At 41.3% G+C, this 15,095-nt stretch overlaps 1 protein-coding gene across 4 annotated transcripts in view; it reads left to right on the forward strand.

Moving 5' to 3' along the window:
* Dpy19l4 (dpy-19 like 4) overlaps positions 1–15,095 on the forward strand; it is a 62,675-nt gene that overhangs the window by 15,461 nt on the left and 32,119 nt on the right. For all 4 annotated transcript variants that reach the window (XM_031366615.1, XM_031366616.1, XM_031366614.1 and 1 more), the window contains 4 exons: positions 4,412–4,502; positions 4,783–4,904; positions 5,755–5,900; positions 12,690–12,813. In XM_031366615.1, the coding sequence (XP_031222475.1) occupies positions 4,412–4,502; positions 4,783–4,904; positions 5,755–5,900; positions 12,690–12,813 (483 nt within the window). The remainder of the gene's footprint in view (positions 1–4,411; positions 4,503–4,782; positions 4,905–5,754; positions 5,901–12,689; positions 12,814–15,095) is intronic.

Below are 15,095 nucleotides of genomic sequence, written 5' to 3' on the forward strand. Positions count from 1 at the left end.
GACTGACTTGGCTGTCCTCTGCTACATATGCAGCTGGAGCCATTAGTCCCACCATATGTACTCTTTGGTTGGTGGTTTAGTCCCTGGGAGCTCTGAGGGTACTAGAAAGTTCATATTCTTGTTTATCTTATGGGGCTGCAAACCCTTCAACTCCTTGGGTTGCTCCTTCATTGGGGACCCTGTACTCAGTCCAATGGATGGCTGTGAGCCTCTACTTCTGTATTAGTTGGGTACTGTCAGAGCCTCTCAGGAGACAGCTATCTCAGGCTCCTGTCATCCAGCACTTGCTGGCATCCATAACAGTGTCTAGATTTGATGACTGAATGTGGGAAGGATTCTGAGGTGGAACAGTCTCTGGATTGTCCTTCCTTCAGTCTCTGCTCCATAGTTTGTCTCTGCAACTCCTTCCATGAGTATTTTGTTCCCCCCTTTTAAGAAGTAATGAAGTACCCACACTTTGGTCTTCCTTCTTCTTGAGTTTCTTGTGGTTTCTGGATTGTACTTTGTGTATTCCGATCTTCTGGGCTAATATCCACTTATCAGTGAGTTCATACCATGTGTGTTCTTTTGTGATTGGGTTACCTCACCCAGGATGATATTCTCCAGAACCATCCATTTCCCTAAGAATTTCATAAATTCATTGTTTTTAATAGCTGAGTAGTACTCCATTGTGTAGATGTACCACATTCTCTGTATCCACTCCTCTGTTGAGGGACATCTGGGTTCTTTCCAGTTTCTGGCTATTATAAATAAAGCTGCTATGAACATGGTGGAACATATGTCCTTATTATATGTTGGAGCATCTTCTGGATATATGCCCAGGAGTGGTATAGCTGGGTCCTCTGGTAGTATTATGTCCAATTTCTGTAGGAACTGCCAAACTGATTTTCAGAGTGGTTGTACCAGCTTGCAATCCCACCAGCAATGAAGGATTGTTCCTCTTTCTCCACAATCTCTCCAGCATCTGCTGTCAACTGAGTTTTTTATCCTAGCCATTCTGACCTGTGTGAGGTAGAATCTCGGGGTTGTTTTGATTTGCATATCATTAGCAAATAGTGATAATTTGACTTCTTCCTTTCCAGTTCGTATCCCTTTGATCTCCTTTTGTTGTCTGGCTAGGACTTCAAGTACAATATTGAATAGGTAGGGAGAGAGTGGGCAGCCTTGTCTAGTCCCTGATTTTAGTGGGATTGCTTCAAGTTTATCTCCATTTTCTTTGATGTGGGCTACTGGTTTGCTGTATATTGCTTTTACTATGTTTAAGTATGGGTCTTGAATTCCTGATCTTTCCAAGACTTTTATCATGTTGGATTTTGTCAAATGGTTTCTTAGCATCTAATGAGATGATTATATGGCTTTTTCTTGAGTTTGTTTATGTAGTGAATTATGTTGATGGATTTCCGTATATTGAACCATCCCTGCATCACTGGGATGAAGCCTACCTGATCATAATGGATGATCGTTTTGATGTGTTCTTAGATTCGGTTTGCAAGAATTTTATTGAGTATTTTTGCATAGATATTCATAAGGGAAATTGGTCTGAAGTTTTCTTTCTTTGTTAGATCTTTGTGTGGTTTAGGTATAAGAGTAATATTGGCTTCATAGAATGAATTGGGTAGAGTACCTTTAAGACAGGATTTCTCTGTGTATCCCCGACTGTCCTAGAACTAGCTCTGTAGAGTAGGTTTGCCTCAGAGATAAGAGTGCCTCTGCCTTCTGATGGCTGGCATTAAAGGCATATACCCCATGCCCAGCTAGTTAGTAGTCTGTGTGTTTTTATATGCACAGGATGATGGTTAGAATTCCATCTTTGAAATCTTGTAGATAAACAAATCTGTTTTTGCTGTTTTGTTTTTGAAACAAAGTTTCATTGTTAGGCAGGCTAGCCGAAACTCACTATGTATAGTCCCGTCTGGTCTCAGACTCAGGAGTCCTGCCTCATCCTCCTGAGTGCTGGAGGTAAAAACTTAAGCTACCACACCCAGCTGAAAAAAACGTCCAACCCCCCAAAATAATTTTAAGAACAATTCATTTAGGTCTGCCTTAGTATATTTGGGCTGCTAAAACAACATACTTATAATAGGTTCAAAGGCCAACATGTCACCCAGCAGTCTCTCCCTCTCTCTTCTCTGTCTTCTCTTTCTCCTCTCTTTCCTTTTTTCTTTTTCTTTTCGAGACAGGGTTTCTCTGTGTAGCCCTGGCTGTCCAGGAACTCACTCTGTAGACCAGGTTGGCCTCAAACTCAGAAATCCGCCTGCCTCTGCCTCCCAAGTGCTGGGATTAAAGGCGTGCGCCACCACTGCCCAGCCAGAGCAGTTTTTAAGTGGGAGAGCAGTTCATTGGGTAAATAGATCTGGAAGAACATTTCCTTTTCGAGACAAACAATGGAAAACATATATGGAAGTAGAAATATTTTATAATAAAGAAAGTTATAGAACTGTTTAATCTAGCCCTTTTCAAAATGTATCTACAACGTAACTACAGAAGTATTTGTATTTTTTACATTTAATTAAAGCCAAAGTCTTGTTTGTAGCTTAGACTTATACACACAGTCTGACATCTTCAGAAGGAGTTCCGCACCTTGGCACACAGTTCAGGGTCATAGCTTCCTGTGTGTCGTCTTAAGCTGTTCTTGCATTTCTGTTGTGCTAGCACTTCTATTCTTCCTTGGGGGAGCATTTTTTACTTACACCATCATGTCCACATACACAAAGGTTCAGCTTTTGGACTGTTGAAGATCTCAGATTTTGAAGTAGGAATCCTTAGTCTGTATTGTGTGTGAAAATAGCTTGATGGTAACAGATGGCTCAGGGATGGGTTAGTGCAGCGTTAGAGCTCTGGACCAGCAAACATAGGGCTGTGGTTGGACTCCTAGCAAGGAGGAAATAAGATTAGGGCTGAACAAAAAATTGATTTAGCAGGCTGGAGAGATGGTTAAAATCACTGACTGTTCTTCAGAAAGTTTTGAGTTCAAATTCCAGCAACCACATGGTGGCTCACAACCATCCGTAATGAGATCTGATGCCCTCTTTTAGGTATCTGAAGACAGCTACAGTGTACTTACATATAATAAATAATTTTTTAAAAAATTGATTTAGCATAAAAACACAAAACAGTCTGATGGTTTTGTTTGTTTGAGATGGGGGTCTCACTGTGTGTTTTCTAGTTGGACAGAAACTTGCTAGTAGACTAAGCTCACCTCAGACTCACGGAGATCTGCTCACCTCAGCCTCTGGAGTACTGGAATTCAAGTATGAGACACCACACATACCCTTTTGCCCCATATTTTTAATTACTGCAGTTTTGGTTCTTTGTAGTTGGATCTTGGAATTTTTTTTCTTTCTGATTTGGGAATTGAACCAGGACTTACAAACCCTCCACTTCTGAGCCACATGTCCAGCCCCTAAGACTTGGAAATCTTACTTACTTAGAAAATTCTGAGAATATATGGGTCTGCAAATGTAATTATTAAAGCCTTCCTCTTCTCAATCTATAAGGTTATATATAGTCATTGAAAACACTGCTTCCTGCATAGACTTACCTCTTTTTTTTTTTAAAGATTTATTTATTTATTTTATGTATCTGAGTACACTGTAGCTATACAGATGGTTGTGAGCCATCATGTCGTTGCTGGGAATTGAATTTAGGACCTCTGCTGGCTCCCGACAATCCCGCTCTCCCACCATTTGCTCTGGCCCAAAGATTTATTTATTATTATAAATAAGTACACTATAGCTGTCTTCAGATGCACCAGAAGAGGGCGTCAGATCTCATTACAGATGGTTGTGAGCCACCATGTGGTTGCTGGGATTTGAACTCAGGACCTTTAGAAGAGCAGTCAGTGGTCTTAACTGCTGAGCCATCTCTCCAGCTCCTAAACTTCTTATTCTGGACATTTTGTCTTTAAAGTCATTTATATTTTTTAGATAGAGTCACACTGTGTAGTTCAGGCTGGTCTGGAACTTACTATATAGTCCAAGCTGGTCTCAAACGTGATCCTCCTGCCTCTATCGCTTCTGTGCTAGGATTGTGGGCATATACCACCATGCCTGGCTTTTACTTTAAATTTTGACATTTAGTTTATTGTCAGTACCTTCTTATTATTCCTGCTGTTTGAGGGTAGTCTTTGGGTTTTCATCCTAGAATTTCCTTATATGTAAAACATAATGTAATATCAGTTGTAAACCAGTTGAAACCTTAGGTATTTTCACAAAAATGATTGCTAGACTATGGAGAAGTTTAATCTTATTAATATAGTAATTTAGGAAATTTTAAATATGTGCTTGAATAAAACTGTAAATGTCAGTTTAAAATGTGAAGGAAACAAATAAAACCAAACCCAAGAAGGTGAAGAGAAAGAAAGAGTCCAGCTGATGCTCAACACTGATGTTTAATACTCATGTCTTTGCAGGAACTTGAGCGAGAAATCACTTTTCAGGGTGACAGTGCCATTTACTACTCCTATTATAAAGACATGCTGAAGGCTCCTTCATTTGAAAGAGGTATGGCCAACCACATTTATAATTGTAGTAATAATATCGTTCTAAAATAAAACAGTGTTCTTAAAGATTATGAGCTTTAGGATGTGGGATCTTGTCTCAGAATGTAGGTATTTCTCTTTATGTATATAGTATAAAAGTTGGGAAGATGCGCCATTTGAGTATCTTTCTTTCTATCTTATTTCTATCTTATTTCTATATTATTTGTGATTACTAATGAATGACATGTTGAATCACTGTCAAATCAGAACAGTAATCTGGAGAAAAATCATTATCTATTTAGGTGTTTATGAACTGACACACAATAACAAAACCATCTCCCTGAAGACTATCAACGCCATGCAACAGATGTCTTTGTACCCAGAACTTATTGCCAGTGTGCTCTATCAAGCAACTGGTAGCAATGTATGTATTTTTTTTTAACTTTATTATTTTTATTTTAGATTTACTTCATGTGTGTCAGTGTTTTGCTTGCATATCTATATGTGACCACATATGTACCCAGTGCCCTCAGAGGTCAGAGGTCAGAGGGCATCAGATCCTCTAGGACAGTGGTTCTCAATCTATGAGTCTTGACCCCCTTTGGGGTCATACATCAGATATTCTCCATATCAGATATTTATAATTCAAAACAGTAGCAAAATTATAGTTATGAAGTATAGCCATGAAGTAAGTTTATAACTTGGGGGTCACCACAACATGAGGAACTGTTTAAAGCATTAGGAAGGTTGAAAGCCACTGGTCTAGAAGTTATAGATAGTTGTGAGCCACCAAGTGGGATCTGGGAATGGAATTGAGGTCCTCTGCAAGAAGGAAAGTGCTCTTAACCACTGAGTTATCCCTCCAGCCCTGTTTTTCATTTTAATGTATAATTTTTTTTAAAGATTTATTTTATTTATTTTATGTATATGAGCGTACTGTATCTATACAGATGGCTGTGAGCCATTATGTGTGTGGCTGCTGGGAATTGAACTCAGGACCTCTGCTGGCCCTGCTTGCTCTGGCCCCACTTGCTCCGGCCCCAGTCACTCTGGCCTAATCACTGTAGCTGTCTCAGAGAAGAGGGCGTCAGGTCTCATTGCCGGTGGTTGTGAGCCACCATGTGGTTGCTGGGATCCGAACTCAGGACCTTCTGAAGAGCAGTCAGTGCTCTTACCCGCTGAGCCATCTCGCCAGCCCCTTAATGTCTATTTTCTTACATGGTTTTGTATCCTTTAACATCATCCTCTGTCATTCCCTTTCTTTTTACCTTTAGGAAGTGATTGAACCAGTGTATTTCTACATTGGCATTGTGTTTGGATTACAAGGAATATATGTTACAGCCTTATTTGTTACAAGTTGGCTTATGAGTGGCACGTGGCTAGCAGGGATGCTTACGGTTGCATGGTTCCTAATTAACAGGTATGCAAGGTTTTTAAATTGATATTTACAAATTTTGTTTTGGTAGCTATGGTAGTCATAGAGTTCCAAAAATGTTCCCATTCTTACAGTACTCAGTTATAATCTGCAAACCTACTGATTGTTCTGCTGCATGGTGCAGCTTAGGTAGGATTCCCCTCAGAGTCTATTCTAGATACATGATCACTTACAAAGTTGCTGTACAAGTAGGTGAACTGGAGTTCAGACTCCCATGTGAATACTGGGTGGATGTTGGCCTGCTGTGATTCTACCTCATAGAAGTAAGTCTCCCTGGGGCAAGCTGGTTAGCCATACTTGTCATATTGGTAAGTTGTCCATTGATCCTCAGGCCCTACCTCAGTGAATAAGATGGAGTGCAGCCGAGGAAGAGTAATGAAGTCAACCTCAGGCCTCTTTACACATGACACACATGACAACATACACACATAGGTGTTCACACACACACACGAGGGTTAAACAAAGCAGAAAGCCTTCTCTACGTGGTATAAGACTCAGAGATGAGTAGGACTCACACTGACTTGAAGCAAAAAGAAAATGAACTAATTCTTCGAGCATGAGCTAGTGAAAAGACTTCTTGCTGCTAAGCCTGGTATCCTGAGTCTAATCACTGGGACCCATATGGTGGTCCAAGAGAGTGGTTTCCTACAAATTGTCCTATGACCTCCACTGGCACAGCGTGGAGTGTGCCAGCTGAGTTTTAGGTACTCCAAAGTGGCTTCCCTGGTCTGTTTAAAACCTTGACGTAAAAAAAAAAAAAAAAAAAAAAAACAGCTTAATCCTGCCCTGGCATAATGGTACATACCTTTAATCCCAGCACTCAGGAGGCAGATATAGGTGGATCTCTGTGAGTTTGAAGCCTGCTTGGTCTACAAGTTCCAGGACAGTCAGGGGTATACAGTGAAACCCTGTCTTGAAAAACCGAAAAAAAAGGAGTTGATGTGTTTGCTTATTGCTGCCTAAGAAAATAGCTTCTACTAAAAAACATTATGTGTAGCCGGGAGGTGGTGGCACACGCCTTTAATCCCAGCACTTGGGAGGCAGAGGCAGGCGGATTTCTGAGTTCGAGGCCAGCCTGGTCTACAGAGTGAGTTTCAGGATAGCCAGGGTTACACAGAGAAACCCTGTCTTGAAAAATCGAAAAAAAAAAAAAAAAAAAAAACCATTATGTGGCACAATTGCTAGGGATAGAACTCCAAAGAGGCTTGCCTGGTGCATCTGGGCCAGCCATAACATGAGATGTTATGTTAAATGATCCAAGAGACATCGATAGATTTCTTTTATAACCAGTTCCTGGAGATATGGTATCACTCAAATATATACTGTGGAAGATGATGACATTTACACCAGAAGGTAAGCACCATTAAGACTATTATGAAGACGCTTACATTTGTCACATAGTACTCTTTTCAGCTGATCATTGAATATTTGTCATCACAATCAAAGAAGCTTGGAAAGCATATTTTCTTTTATATGGCTGAGGAACAAGGTATAGCTTTTTACAGCAAGGCAAGGACTCCATTGAGCCTGGTCCCTGGCTGTTTTTGTTTTCGAGACAGAGTCTTGCTATGTTGACCCAGGCTGGTCTCAGATACTGTGTATCCAGTGTGGTCTGAAATGCACTGTCTGCCCAGTGCTGGAACTACAGATGTGCACTCATGTGATGCTGGACATTGAAGTGGGTCCTGTGCATGCAGGGGAAGCACTGTACCAACTAAACTATACCCTGGCTTATTTTTCTTCATGGCCTTACATTTGTGTGTTGCATTTTGGGATCTACTGGTTTGGATATCTCCTCTATGTTACTTGCAGGGACAGTTTCTTAACATATTTGTTTCTTTTGTTTTGTTTTTTCAAGACAGGGTTTCTCTGTGTAGCCCTGGCTGTCCTGGAACTCACTCTGTAGACCAGGCTGGCCTCGAACTCAGAAATCCACCTGCCTCTGCCTTCCAGGTGCTGGGATTAAAGGCGTGCACCACTACCGCCCAGGTTTCTTATTTTATTGATCAGCTTTTTAAAAACAAAGATGTTTGTTTTATTTTATGTGTGTGGATGTTACCTGCCAGTGCATTACATGTATTGCTGGTCCTTACAACAGAGGCCAGAAGAGGGCATCAGATCCCCTGGACTGGAGTTAAAGACACTTCTGAGCCACTCTGTAGGTGTTGGGAATTGAACCTGGGTCCTTTGCAAGAGCAGCCAGCACTTTCTACCTCAGCCATTTCCCCAACCTCCTGATCAGTTTATTCTTGAAGGCTCCATCCTCAGTACTACTCAGCAAGAAGAAGACAAATTGCTTCTGGAAGCAGCTGCTGGCTCTTCTCTCACAGGGACTACCCTGCTAAAGCTCTAATTTATTTTTCTGAATTGCCTGCCCTTTTCTCTGCTCTCTTTGGGTATCCTACTTCCTTTTCTGGCTTTCTCTTTTACCAGCTCACACATGAGGCAGTTTGCAGCTTCTGATCTTATCTGGAAGTCATAGCATAAGCTGTTTTAAGCAAAGGAGTTTTCCCTCGCTTAGCTTTTAGTTTTTGTTTGGTTAATGCCGAGTATTGAACCCAGGGCCTGCAAGTGCTATCCCACTAAGCCATATAATTGGCCCCTGATCTTAAGTCACTCTGTGTGTGTGTGTGTGTGCATGTGCGTGTGTGTGTGTGTGTGTGTGTGTGTGTGTGCGCGTGTGTGTGTGCGTGTGTGTGCGTGTGTGTGTTCTTAAGTCACTCTGTGCGTGTGTTCTTAAGTTACTCTGTGCGTGTGTGTATGTGTGTGTGTATGTGCATGTGTGTGTGCGTGTGTGTGTTCTTAAGTCACTGTGTGTGTATATATGTGCGTGTGTATGTGTGTGCATGCGTGTATGTGTGTGTGTGTGTTCTTAAGTCACTCTGTGCGTGTGTATGTGTGCGCGCGCGTGTGTGTGTGTGTGTGTATGTGTGCGCGCGCGTGTGTGTGTGTGTATGTGTGCGTGTGCATGTGTGTGTATGTGTGTGTGCGTGCGTGTGTGTGTGTGTGTGTGTATGTGCTGTGCTGATATCCTTGTTGCATAGTAGGTAATAGTGTTCAGTGACACCTCATTGTAGTTTATTAATATTTCCCATGAGAGGCAGGCAGGGAATTTAGTTTTTAGCATGGTTGTACCAGAAAGACAAGTGAGAGCAAGCACCAGGCACCTCACACCATCATTCCTGGATCCGGCTTGAGCTGTGAGTTTTGGGGAGGGAGTGGTTTGAGGAGTCTATAGGTATGCAGTCCTGACTAGAATCTGCTTGGCTTTTGTCTGTTTCAGTTTTGGGTCTGTGAGGGGCTCTCTTAGGAGATGTTTTCATTGACTTGAGTGAGGGGACCATGCTGTTCATTCCCTTCATATGATATTTGCTTCTGCTTAGGGGAGTTTGGAAACAGTTCAGTTCCTCTCAGGGAGTTATGCATTCTGCTCCTTAGGCTGTCTTACCTGTGTTTGGGTGTGGGGCTCCATTGTCCTAGAATGCAAGGTGATGGCATGGAAGGATGAGTACAGACGGATCTCTCATAGGCTTCTCTCACTGATTGGCAGGCTGACGCTTGTTCCTTGGAGTTCTGATTTGAGCATGGTCTTGGAGATTTGGGGGCAAGATTTACTGGACCTACTGCTTTGGATCTGAGGCAAGGAAGAATTTTTTTAACAGTTAAGAGTTGTGTGGCTCCATCATGGCAGTCAGGGAGCAAAGAGCAGAGTTTTAAATTACATGCACTTAATGACCAGAGATGTCCATGTGCTTAGGTATTCATGGGCTTTCCCACCCATGCCTCAGCTCCCCAATAACAACTCAGAGGCTTATTTCATTTACAGTGCTTATGGCCTTATGTTATGTGTGTTCCCTGACTAGATAATAATTCACTTAGCCTGTTTAAACTATTCCATGTCTACCACAAGGTTAATTATCTCTCCTCTGTTTCATGTATCCAACTTCCTCAGAATCCAGAGTGAATCTTCTATGTGAGAATCTCCCAGAGTTCCTATCTCTCTACTGGAACTCCTTCCTCTTGTTTCCTGCCTCTTGCCAATAGGATATCAGCTTTTTATTGACAGGTGGTGCTTCTATACAGTACACAAGAGATTCTTTCTACAAAGTCTCTTTACTTTTTTTTTTAACAGAAAGTTTAGTGTCAAGAACCTGTTCACACCTTCTGTTTTAGGTCACTGTTTTTCTTTCTTTCTTTCTCTTTCTTTCTTTTTAAGATTTATTTATTTTATGTATCTGAGTACACTGTCACTGTCTTCACACACACCAGAAGAGGGCATCAGATCCCATTACAGATGGTTGTGAGCCATCATGTGGTTGCTGGGAATTGAACTCAGAACTCTGGAAGAGCAGTCAGTGCTCTTAACCGCTGAGCCATTTCTCCAGTCCCACACCTTCTGTTTTATAGTACTGAGGTTGGACTTATGGTGTGCTCTATAAGCACTGGAAATCTAAGCTGCATCCGCCCCTTACCCTATCGCCCATTGAAGCCTAGGTAGGCAATGGACTTGGGCTCTTCCTGTCTTGGCTTCTTCTCCTCCCCCCCAACCCCCCACCCCAAGACAGGGTTTTTTTTTTTTATGTAGCCTTGGCTGTCCTGGAACTCACTCTATAGACCAGGCTGGCCTCGAACTCAGAAATCCGCCTGCCTCTGCCTCCTAAGTGCTGGGATTAAAGTTGTGGGCCACCACCGCCTGTCCCTGTCTTGGCTTCTTGTGCCGTGTGCCACCATACCAGCTCTTGGTTTTTATGGCATTATTTACCTTCTGATTATTGAGTTGTAAGAGTTTGTACACAGTTAGGCTGGCATAACAACACTGCAATCAGTGATGGAGAGAGTATATGGTGGTAGTTCTACTGTGATGTTTGCTCAGTAGAATAACTAACCATGCATTTCTGAGAAGGTTTTCTGGTCCTTAAATGATAAATGGTGGCATATCTTATAAACAAGAGTTCTTCTCAGTGGTTTCTCTCGTGTTTGTCATTGTCAGGGCCATGTATGGCAGAGGTTTTGTCTGTGTGTCTTATGTTTTTCTTTTCTTCTCTCTCCCTCTCTCCTCTCCCCTCTTTTGTTTTTATTTTTTTGAGACAGTCTCTCACTATGTAGCCCTGGGTATCCAGAATTTCTATGTGGGCCAGGCTGTCCTCAAACTCCAGTTCTACCTCTTGAGTGCTGGCATTAAACACATGAGTCAGCATACCTGGCCACATGCTTTCTTAATAATAAAAACAGGGGGCTGGAGAGATGGCTCAGTGGGTAAGAGCACTGACTGCTCTCCCGAAGGTCCTGAGTTCAAATCCTAGCAACCACATGGTGGCTCACAACCATCTGTAATGAGATCTGATGCCCTCTTCTGGTTTGTCTAAAGACAGCTACTTACACATACTTACATATAATAATAAATAAATCTTTAAAAAAATAATAAAAACAGGAAGTTTTAAATGTTGATCATCTAGTGAGTTGGGTTTTACTGTTTTATTTTTTTCATACTTTGTGTCATAATGAAGAACTCTTTGCCAAGCCCAGAATCACTAGAATTGCCATGTGCAGCTTTGCTTTGAATGTGCCTTTCCAAGTTTTGTGATTTCTGGTGTACTACTACTCAGAGATGGGCTGTGAATGAGGAGGAGCCTCCATGACTGCAATCACGGCCCTATAAAAACAGTTAAGGGCACTGGGACATTGCTGAATGGTAGAGGGCTTGGCTGCTCTGCACAGGCCCTGCTTTCATACTCCAGCACTAGACGAAAACATTTTTGGTTGAATCCCCTGATGCCTCCCTTGATCTTGGATTCCCAGCTGCTAGAACTATGAGCAATACATTCTTTTGTTTATAAATTGCAAAGTCCATCGTATTCTGTTATAGGAACAGAAACCCACTAAGACATAATGTCTTTTTTTCTTGGCATTTTTTAAAAAAATAAGTGAAAACAAAATAAAGAGATTTTTCAATAAACTTTTACTATTTTTTGTTTATATTATATTGATTGTTGGTTAAGTATATATGTGTGGGAATCAGAGATGAACTATCAGGACTTGTTTTCCCCTTCTACCATGTGGGTCTCAGAAATTATTTGTTGGAAACACCTTTGCCTACTGAGCCACTCACTTGTTCTGCCTGAATTTTGACTATTTTATACTCCCTTATAATGGGTAACTAAAGGCTGACTACAATCTTATATGCATAGGACTAATTATTCTAATATCTGTCACTTTTTTGGTTTTTCGAGACAGGGTTTCTCTGTGTAGCCCTGGCTGGCCTGGAACTTAGAAATCCACCTGTCTCTGCCTCCCAAGTGCTAGGATTAAAGGCGTGCACCACCACTGCCTGGAACTTTTTTTTTTTTATGTTTAACATTTTTGAGACAAGGTCTTGCTGTTTCTTTGGCTGGTATGGGACTTAATGTGTGGACCAAGCTAGCTCCAAGCTTGCAGCAATCTGCTTGCCTTTATCTTCCAAGTACTAGAATTACTGCTGTGAACCACAACAGCTCAGCAGTTAAGAGTACTTTCTGCTCTTCCAGAGGACCTGAGTTCAATTCCCAGCACCCACGTGGCAGCTCACGACTGCCTGTAGTTCCAGTTCCAGGAATCTGATGCCCTCTCTGGCATCCAGGAGTACCAGACTCACACATGTAAACAGACATTCATGCAGGCAAAACACCCATATGCATAAAATAAAATAATAATTTAAAAATAAGGTAAAGAGAAAGTGTAGTGTGGTGTTACACAAATGCATGCCTCACTTTTGGTGTCCTCTGTGGTTTATTTTAGGGTGGACACAACAAGAATCGAGTACTCCATTCCTTTAAGAGAAAACTGGGCTCTACCATATTTTGCATGCCAAGTTGCTGCACTTACAGGCTATTTAAAAAGAAATTTAAATACTTATGCAGAGGTAAGATACAAATCTGTTTTATACATCACAGCTAATTCTGATGCTTTGCAAATATGTTTTGGTTGTTTTGTTTTGACACAAAAATTTCTTTAGTTCACACTGGCTTCAAAGTCATTATGTAGTTATGGCTAGGCCTTGAGCACTTACTCTTCCAGCTGCCCACCATAGAGGATTGCAGTTGTGCACCCCAGTGCTGGCCTATGGTGCCTCATTTTAAAGTAAGTCATATTAGGAGCTAAGTTGTATTCAGTGAAGCATGTTACTATGTAACATGTAGTAAGGTCGTTGTTACATCTTGTTTTTCTGTAATCTGATGACAGCCAAATAGTTTTGGAGAAACAGATGTTACATTGTTTTTAGTATGGTTGCGAGAAGAATATCTCCTTTTGGAAGTTAATCTATCCAAGTGTTGTTTTGCCATTTCTCTTACTTCAGGAACATTTATGTCCTTTAGTCATCAGAACTTAAAAGAAATATTCCTGAAGACACAGCCGTGGCCGAGGGTGACAGTGGTGTAAACTTTGATGGCAGTATGGCATGTTCTTGTGTTCACTCACATGTCTTCTCTGACTGAGATTAGTAGGTTAGTCAAAGCTTAAGGAAATGTCCGTCTCAGATCACTTAGATTCTTATGTTTTTGTTACTGTTATTTCCTCAATCCCATGGGCAGTTGAATGAAGCCTGTAGACTGTGTCACAGAGTAATGTTAATAAAATGTATGCCTACAGAGGTTCATTGTTGAAGTTGATTGAAACATAGCAGTCTGTTGGCACTTTGCCTGTCTTAGATAAAAGCTTGCTGCCTAGGAAGAGACCAGAATCGACCAAACAAAGTCTAATAAGCTTGGCTGTTAGAAGGGTGTACCTCTGGAGTAGCTGGCACGGGAAAGGGCTGGAGCTTCTACCACAGCACCATAACCAAACGTACCAATGGGAGGAATTAATTGGATTCCTTCCTCGATTTTAAATCCTCATGTATATTTTACATTACTAAGAAGCAAATACAATAGAAAACTGAAAGGTAATATTCTTTGTACTGTAGACCCATTTACAATGATAGGATTATTTTTGACTATGTGTATAATGTAGTATAACATATATACTACATATATACATATATGTCTATATTTCAATTTGAAAACATGAAATAATAAACTAGGTATGGTGGTGCATGTCTTTAATCCCAGTGCTCAGGACGCAGAGGCAGGAAGAGCTCTGATTTTGAGGCCAGTCTGGTCTACCCCTTGGTCTTAGTTCCAGGGTAGCCAGAGCTATATAATAAGAGACTCTGTCTCAAGAATCAAACTAAAAACTTAGAAATGATATATAGCATAACATGAAACATTGCAGTGAAAAAACATTAAAAAAATAACAGTATGGTACAAGTGGGATAAAGCAAAACCCTAGCTCGATACTGTAGTCCATGCTTTCATCCCAGCACTCGGGAGGTGGAAAGCAGGAGTTGAGGTATGTTCTTAGCTATGTGAAGAGTTCAAAGCCAGCCCTGTCAAAAGAATACAACAAAAATATCCCCTAAAAGTAAAAGAAGAACAGACGGACATGGAGGTGCATGCGTGTAGTACCAGCACACAGACAACTGAAGCAGCAAGACTTCCACAACTTCAAGACCTTCGTAGGCTCCAACATTAAAGCAGCCTGCCTGTATAGCCTGACTCTGCTCAGAGACTCTGCAAGCCTGGGCCTGAATGTGAGCCCACGGCCTCATAGCTACAAGGAGAGAACAGACACCACAGAGTTGTCTCTTGGTCTCACACATGTGCTTCTCCCCCAAACTATATACACAGTAATACAAAAATTTAAACTAATTTTACTTAAAAAGTTATCACCATTTTTAGGCAACAGTTTATTTTAAAAAGCAGGTTTGGCAGTTCATCTTTCTACACTAAGAACTCACTGTCAACTTAAAGGCCTGTGCAGGTACTGCAGCTCCATGGGTGAGCTCTTGCCCAGTGAGGCTGAGCCCTTGAGTGTGATCCCTAGCAGTATAATAAAGCACTGAGCTATGGGAGTTAGACATTACAGGCCTGAAATCTGTCATGTTGTTCTACATGAAACAAAGCTTCAAGGTAGAAGAGTTCGGTAGTAAGTTTGCTGTGTTCAGGGGAGGAAGGAATAGGATGTGTTTAAAGACACAGCCCAGGTTGGCCGTGGATCCTCTTGCTCTAGGTCCAAGAATTGAGATTAGGGAAGTGTACCTGCTGCATGGCTCTTTCTCATTATTAAGTAAAGAAAAGTAGCATCTAGTTTTGCATGGTTGATATG

This window comes from Mastomys coucha, unplaced genomic scaffold (genome assembly GCF_008632895.1).
Source record: "Mastomys coucha isolate ucsf_1 unplaced genomic scaffold, UCSF_Mcou_1 pScaffold14, whole genome shotgun sequence".
In the NCBI taxonomy this organism is placed as follows: domain Eukaryota; kingdom Metazoa; phylum Chordata; class Mammalia; order Rodentia; family Muridae; genus Mastomys; species Mastomys coucha.